Below are 7,869 nucleotides of genomic sequence, written 5' to 3'. Positions count from 1 at the left end.
GGCCCAAGCTCCAGAAAACATCACCTCCTCCACCCCCTTTGCATCAGTGCCTGCTGCTGAGGGTTACAGCAAAGCACCTCTTCCAGCAAGCCCATTTTAGAGGTAGTCACTGAGGCCCCGAGAGGTAAAGGGAATTGCCCAAAGCTGCCAACAGGGCCCTTCTGACACCACAGACCACAGAGCATCTTTCTGGCTCCAAGTTGTGTGTTCACCAAAAAGTACACAAGACAGAACAGGGTGGGAAGAAGGAAGTTCAGACCCAACCCTGTATCCCCATCCCATCTAAAATATGCCTTCCTATATGCTGAGTTTCAGAATGTGCCACGCCTCCTTCCAAAAACTCAACAAGCCCCCACCCCCACCCTCTTCCTGGAAAAAGTTGTGGTCATAGAATGAAAGAAGTTTCCTCTCTGTCATCCATTCAAACAGATTTCTGGGAGGACAGCCAAAAAAGGCCCCAGTATCTTCTCTGACACAAGAATGGCCACAGGCAAATTTACCCCACCTCAGTTTTCTCTTCTGTAAAATGGGGATAAGAGCCTCGCTTCATAGGGTTGTCTTTATAGATTAAGTAAAGTTAAGCATGTAAAGCACAGAACAGGGCCTGGCACACATTAAGAGCTCAAACGTGAGCTGCCATTTTACACACAATACCAAAACTAGACCAACGGTTCGTCTACCCCTGAGAGCTGAGGGTTGAGCCATGCAGGGTTCCCAGCCACAGAACACAGGCCACACACCATCTTCGGCCACACGGGTCAGTCTTAGGAACCTGGACCCACTCAGAACCATGGAAAACCTTTGCCCAAAGCACACGCTCTAGAAACCTTTTTTCTTAAAAAAAAAAACTTTCATAATAAAGTTTATTACCTAAACTGGTGGTAAAAAATATAAAATAGGATTCTGCACAGCAGAAAAATAAAGCCAGAGACCCTCCCCCAACCCCTGGTTTGTGCAAAGATACTGGGTATATGTAAACATGAAGAGGTAGGAGGTACGAGTTCAGGTCCTGGCCCCAGATACAATTAAGTTAAGCTGCTACGACAACCAGGGGGACCCAGAGGGAGCACCGGGAGGGGGCACCCCCACAAGAGGTGGGGAGGGGTCTGCGGCCTTGTCTCCAACCCAGGGTAGAAGGCGCCTCGCCCCCTACACCCTCTCCCTCCAACCCAGGCCGGGAGGGCACCCACGTGGTTCCAGGGAGATAATAATAATAGAAAATAGTAAGACGCCCCAGTTAATGCTGCGTGCGCGGCCGGTCAGATCTGGAAGGGGAAGGAGCTCAAGTAGTCCCGGAGGACGGGGTTGAGGGGGATGCGCGCCAGGTTCTCGCGGCCCACGGTGGCCACAATGCGCTGGCGGCACAGCTCCTGAAGCGGCCGCACGCGGCGCTGGCGCAGCGGGGCCCCCAGCATGCGGGGCGGCGCCGCCACGTAGTGCTCCAGCAGCTCGAAGAGGCAGTCGAAGCTCTCGCGGCTGCCGTCCAGGTGGAAGCGGCCGGCCTGGAAGTGCACGCGGATGCTCGTGGGGCCCGAGGCCATCTTCACGCTGAGGGCAAAGAAGCAGTTCCGCTGGCGGCTGTCGCGCACCAGAAAGGTGCCCACGGGCTCGGCGCGCAGCCGCTCGTGCGCCCCGTGCACGCTCAGGGGTCCCCAGTAGAAGCCGCAGGCGTCCAGGAGCGCGCTGGCCCGGGTGATGCGCCGGTAGTCGGCGTGCGAGCGGAACGTGCGGAAGTGCGTCTCGCCCGGGGTCGGGGTCGGAGCCGGAGCAGCCGGGCAGGGCCGCGGGCGCGCAGGGGCCGCGGGCGAGGAGGAGGAAGAAGAGGAGGAAGGCTCTGGCCGCCGTCGGGGCTCTGCTGCCGTGGAGATTGCATTGTCGGCTGCCACCTGGTTGTGTGCTACCATCCTACACGCGGGGCCGGCCGAAGGGGTGGGCCATAGCGTCCGGGGGTGCGCTGATGGGAGAGACAGGCTGTGAGCAGGGAGTCTGGGTGGGGCTGGGCAGGTGAGGGCCCTCGAGGCAACTTGGGAGGGGTGGGGCTCTGGGGTGAGCCGCTCCTAAAGGGCCGAGGGTTCAAGACCAAGTCCGCGCGGCCCTTTGAGCCTCAGTGGGCTCATCTAGAAAATGGGCTTCCCCGCTCGCGGAGCACTTCAAAGCGGGTGGGAGCTCGGTGGAGCGGAGTGCAGCCCCCGAGTCGCTCCGAGTTTGGGTACAAGAAGGGGGCGTGGAGAGGTGCCGGGGAGAAGCCTGCCCCGATTCCGATTCCGGCCAACCGGCCCTCGGCTCACCGCCGCGCGACCGCCGCCTCCTGGCCAGGCCTGGAATTGGCGCCTTGTCCGGGCGAACTGGGCAAAGGCAGGAGAAAAGCTGCGCTGCGGGAACTCCACGCGCGGGGTCTGCCAGGGTGGGGCCAGAGGGGGCCAGGAACGTGGCGGCCGCGACCCCACCACGCAGCCCCCGAGGCCGCCAGACACCCGGCTGTCCTGTGCTTTCCTCCCCTCTCCCTCCCGCTTCCTAGCCCAGTGCCCCGCTCACCTGGCGGCGGGGCGCGGGTCGCCGCAAGCGGGGCGGCTGGGGTCTCCGGGGCGGCTCTCGCGCATGCTCCAGGGCCAGGAGCCGTGCAGCTGCCACGGCCGCAGCTCTGTCTGCTGCGCGCCCGCCCCTGCACCAGTCTTTTAAACTGGCTTGGGGGCGTGGTCTGCAGAAGGCTCCTCCCCCTACAGACCCCACCCCCTTACAGGCCCACCCTTCCGCGCCACTTTCGGTTTCTTTTTCTGCGCGCCGAGGAAGCTAGGCCGGCTCGACCTTTTCCACAAATCAGGGAGCCCTACCCGGGGAAGCCCCCCGCCCTGACCTAGCGTCGCATCTGTCCTAGGACCCACCCCGTCAAGGTCTCTAGCACCACCTGTGAACCTCCTGGGCACTTCTCAGAAGCCCCCTTCGGAACTGGCGGCCCTACTTTTCCCCCACGTACCTTCGGTCGCAGATTTCTGCAGGCAAGCCCTTTAGGATACTCTGGACTAACCGTGACACACCCCTCTTCCCCTCCAGGTGTCTCAGCACCCATCTCTGGTAGAGCTGTGTCCTCTACTCCACCCGACCCTGGGGTCCCACCTCGGACCCCTCGGGACTGCTTCCTCCACTGCCCTGCCCGCGTAGTCTCGGAGCCTCTAGATGGCCGCCTCCGCACCCCTCCCTGCCTGTCGCTGTCCCTGGTCTTGGCGTGGGCTTCCGAGGAAGCGGCGGCCTGACCACAGGCTTCGGAGGAACCCTTTGGCGGCATGGGAGGGGTGCCTCGGCTGCGAGCCCAGTTCCTCGGAAACCGGGTGAGGCCCGGCAAGGTACCGGCGGCCTTGGCCAGCCCTCCCTACTGCACGACTGCTGGAGAAACCGAGGCCCAGTGGTTGGCAGAGGGGGAGCTCCAAACGAGGCACGCCCTCCTCGCTTTTATTTTGGGGAGAGGAAGTCGCATCTGGACACCCCTAAATGCACTTGGGAGCCCAGTGAAAAGATAGTTCGTTTTCAGATGTGATAATTCCAAAAACCTACTTCGAGTTTTCCTGGCCAGCCCCTCCTCTCCTCCGACTTCTGCTTTACAGATTCCCCCCCCCACTGCTCGCATCTGCCCCCTCCCCACACTCACACCTCCGCCTTGGAATGATGGGGTACCAGCTACGATTTGTATATTTGTGTGTGATCCTCTCTGTCGTGGGAAGGCACGGAGAAGGTGCCTGGCTGGTACATGTATTTTTGAATGAAAGAAAGCACAAATGAGCTTGGGGGCTGCTGGGTAGCCTGTCTCACAGTCTGGGAGGGGTCCCGGGGAAGACGCCAGGCTTGGCAGGGACTGGCCTCACGCTGGCACACACTGCCCTCTACAGGCAGCTCTCAGGCTGCAGCCCAGCTAGCTCCTCTGCTCCGAGCCCGGCTGGAGCCAGGTCCTCCTGCCCGCCTCCCTAGTGATTTCCTTCCCTGGCCGTAGGTAGATCCCAGGACCCCCGTGTTTCCTCGTAAACACAAAGGGGTGGCCCAGAACCAGCCTTGCTTAGGGCCCCATTGTCTCCATTAGTTCGTGTTGGCAGCAGCTGGTGTTGGTCATTGATGTGGTTGCCTTGGGGTGTGTGTGTGTGTGTTAGAGAGAGAGTGCTCATGCACTTGTGTGCAAGGGAGTGAGAAGATGCAGAGCCATGCATGTGTCAGTGGTCAGGTGCTGTGGTCATTCTGGAGCACCGACGGGGGGCTGCCCTGTGGTAGGTGACAATATAAAGTATGGGACTTTGGACCCAATCTATCTGGTTTCCAATTCCAATTTTGCAACTCTCTGTCCTTGTGACCTTGAACATGTAGTTAACTCCCTTGCCTGGTTTCTTCATCTGTGAAGGAGGTAATAATATCTCCCTTGTAGCGTGGGAATGAAATGAGTGGCTGTGGGTCAAAGGCTTAGACCAGTCCCTGGTGTATAATAAGCATTCAGTAGGTGTTTGCTCTCGCTGCTACTGTGTATCAGCGGCTGTCCGCGGCTGTGACAGCAAAATGGAGCCTGCAGACGCGTGGCTTCATTTCAGAAGTTCTAGCCCAAGGAAAGCAGGCCATAGAAGGCATGGGTGGAGTAGAAGGAGGTAAACCAGGCCCCTGGGTGCTGGCAGTGGGGAGGCATAGCACCTCCTTCTCACTTGAGCTGGAGGCGGGTGGTCCAGGCTCAGAGAAGGCGGCCAGGCTGGGCTGGCTCCTGCATGACTTGTCTTCCTGCCAGCATGTCTCCTTGGCAGGCCTCTGGGCAGAGGGAGATTTATAAAGAGCTGATGGCCCATATGCCCCCCCACCGTCCATTGACAGACCGGATGGCTACTTGGGAGAGCCCCCTCTTTTTCCCGGGCACCGGGGCCTCCTCCTCTCGGCCCCCTACTTGCTGCCACGTGTCCACCCATCTCCCTGGAGCCCCCTCCTTCATTTCATTTACTATTACCTATGGTGTATTGGCCTAAACTGACTGGGTGATAAATGCTTTACAGTCCTTAGACCATTGGATTGACACAACAATCCAATCTGCTCATTTTACAGATAGGGAAACTGAGGTGGGGGGGGGAGTCACCTGCCCAGGGGCACACAACTCAGAAGGGGCAGGGCGGAGCTTCATACCCAGGGTGTCAGACCCCAAAGCTTTAGCGCTTGTCTACTGTGCTGTAAACTCCCTCCCCACCTCCTCCACCCTCCCGCCACCCTAACCAGATTCCTGGTGATCTCCAATCCCGGTCTGTCTTCTGGTAAAACAGTTGATGCCAAAGAAATCAGACTCATTTGCAAGCTGAGCCTGCTTGGGGAGGAGTGAGGACCGTTCTGCCGACTTTCCTATTTATAAGCTTGTGGAGGCCCCAGGTCTTGCCAGCCAAGCCTCTGTCTCCCACTTTGTGGCTTTGGGCCGTTCTGAGTCTTGGTTTCCTTGCCTGTACAGTGGGCCTCATCCCCTACCCTGAGCAGATCCTGGTTGTGCAAGCCATAGTGAGGTAGGCACAAGTTGCCGAGCACACATGGGCTCTCCTCACCACCAATAGTGACAGTTACTACAGCTTTGGTTTCATTTTCTGAAGTCCTGAGTTCAAAACGAAACCAAATCCAGATACAAAAGGGAAAAAGAAATACACTGATTGACAATCCTTTGTCTCCTGGGCTGTTCTCCCTGGAGGACTGGCAGTAGACTCGCAGGAAGCTAGGCCACGTGGGACCCCTGAGGAGCTCAGGCTCCACAGCTGTGGAGACCATAGGCAAGCAACTTGCCCTCTCTGGGCCTCATTTGCCCCAGCTGCAAAATGAGCTGTGGAGGTTTTGTGCCTCACAGAGCAGCATGGAAGCAAAGCCCAAAGCAAAGGGCCAGGTACAGAGAAAGTGCTTAGCACAAGTGACTTCTTGTCACAGGGCAGTTGGGTCAGCCCTATGTCCACCTGTCGGCTGGTTCTCCTCCCCCCAACCCCACCCTCAGCAGCCCTGGCTGCCCCAGAAGGGAGGGGCCCAGCCAGCAGCTGGGGGGAGTCAAGATCCTGGCCCTCGGAGCTCAGTTTTTCAGTTTCTCTTTCTAGCTTTGGCAAAGTCCTGCCGGGAAAAACAGCCCCGGTCAGGTCGTGTAATCTTGAAACTGCCCTCTGCCCCAGCGCTCATCAGCCTTTCTTTACAGCCATGATTCCCGTGGGAGTCTGTGTCTCTGGGGAGCCTCGAGCTGTGGGGCTTAGAGCAGGGGTCCCCAACCCCCGGGCCACGGACGGCCTGTTAGGAACCAGGCTGCACAGCAGGAGGTGAGCGGCAGCAAGCGGGCGAAGCTTCGTGGCTTCATCTGCCGCTCCCCATCGCTCGCATTACTGTCTGATCCGTCACCACCCCTATCCCCGTCTGTGGAAGAATTGTCTTCCATGAAACCAGTCCCTGGTGCCAAAAAGGTTGGGGACTGCTGGCTTAGAGCATGGATTCTGGTTTCAATCTATCACTTAATGAGCACATGGCCTGGGGCCAGCTTCTTAGCTTCTCTGTGGCTCGATTTCCTCATCTGCAAGATAGGGGTAATGACATTTATTTCACTCTTTCAGTATTTATTCAGTAGGTATTTATTGAGTGCCTACTGTCTGCCAGGCACTGGGAACTCAGGGGTCTTCAAGCAGACATAGGGGAGGCAGTGAATTCACATGATCATCTCAGATCATGGTAAGTGCTATGGGAAAATAAAGAGGGAAAAAGGGAACAACAAGGTGTTTTTGGAGTGAGGGCAGGCGTGAGATAAGGCAGTCAGGGAAAGCCTCTTGGAGGCTGGAGTTGAGGCCTTTCTAAAAGCAGGTAGCAAGAACAGCCAGTGCAAAGGCCCTGTGGTGGGAGCGATTGGCATAGTTGAGGATCAGAAAGGAGACGTGTATGGTTGGTGTAGAGAGCCAGAGGGTGAGTGCAGGGGTGAGTTATAGAGGTTGACAGGGGTCCAGTTGATGGGGCAGGGCTTTGTTGGAACGTGGGAGGGGTTTGGATTTCACCCTGACTGCAGGAGACATTCCTTCAGGCCCAGGAGACACTACAGGATTGGGTGTGGAAAAAACCCTCTGGCTGCTGAAATTCTGGACAGCTTGGGTATTAGCCACAGAGACCTACAGTGGGGGCCTTGGGACACACCTCACAACTGTCCCTGACCTCCCTCTCCCAGGATGTTACCACACTAGCCCCCGAAATGGGTACAAAGACAGTCCTAAGGGAAAGCCAGGGCATTCAAGCTTTGTAGTAGAGAACACTGCTTGAGGAGTCCAAGACCTGAGTTCTGGGGTCACCCGTCACTCCCTGGAAGAGGAGTCACCATTTGCTGAGCCTGCTGTGGGCCAGGTGACAGTGTCTTGGTATGTTGTCTTATTTACTCTCCCCCATGGTTCTGTGAGGTGGAAATTATGTCGCCATTTACCAGATGAGAAAAGCGCTACTCGGGGAGCTGATGGAACTTGGTGAAAGTGTTTTGGAGAGACCTGGGGCTTGGCCTCTGTGCAGAGAGGTTGCTGCATTACATGGGGTAGAACCTAGTCCCAGCTGGTCCCGATGGCAGGAAAGGTGGTGTGTTTCCGTGGAAGGGAGGGGATGCTCGAGCCCAAGGAGAAGGCTCTCATCCAGCAGAGGAGGAATGATGGACTGAGCTGGTGGCTGGTCTTCCAAGGTCCTGGGGAGACTTGGTGGGAACATTCCAGCAGGCCTATTATCCCCGTGTAACAGGTGAAAAAGGAGAGATTAGGTCAGAGATTACGTGAAGTATCCAGTATTAACCGGCTTTCATAAAGCAGTTGCTGGTACTGTGTTAATAACTCAAAAAAAGGAGGGGCGGGAAGGAGGATTTCTGAGAGCCCCGGTTGTGGCACA

At 57.5% G+C, this 7,869-nt stretch overlaps 1 protein-coding gene across 1 annotated transcript; it reads right to left on the bottom strand.

Annotated features, from left to right (window-relative positions):
* Positions 1 to 844: 844 nt before the first annotated feature.
* SOCS1 (suppressor of cytokine signaling 1) lies at positions 845 to 2,636 on the bottom strand. Its single transcript, XM_024744697.1, has 2 exons — positions 2,536 to 2,636; positions 845 to 1,954 (listed from the first exon to the last, which is right to left on the bottom strand). Exon 2 carries the CDS (start codon positions 1,902 to 1,904, stop codon positions 1,260 to 1,262), a length of 645 nt encoding a protein of 214 aa, XP_024600465.1. The 5' UTR covers positions 1,905 to 1,954; positions 2,536 to 2,636; the 3' UTR covers positions 845 to 1,259.
* Positions 2,637 to 7,869: the final 5,233 nt, after the last annotated feature.

The sequence above is a fragment of the Neophocaena asiaeorientalis genome, unplaced genomic scaffold (assembly GCF_003031525.2).
Source record: "Neophocaena asiaeorientalis asiaeorientalis breed wild unplaced genomic scaffold, Neophocaena_asiaeorientalis_V1.1 scaffold91, whole genome shotgun sequence".
In the NCBI taxonomy this organism is placed as follows: Eukaryota; Metazoa; Chordata; class Mammalia; order Artiodactyla; family Phocoenidae; genus Neophocaena; species Neophocaena asiaeorientalis.
Note: the sequence above shows the minus strand (reverse complement) of the source record. Positions and strands in the feature narration are given on the sequence as shown.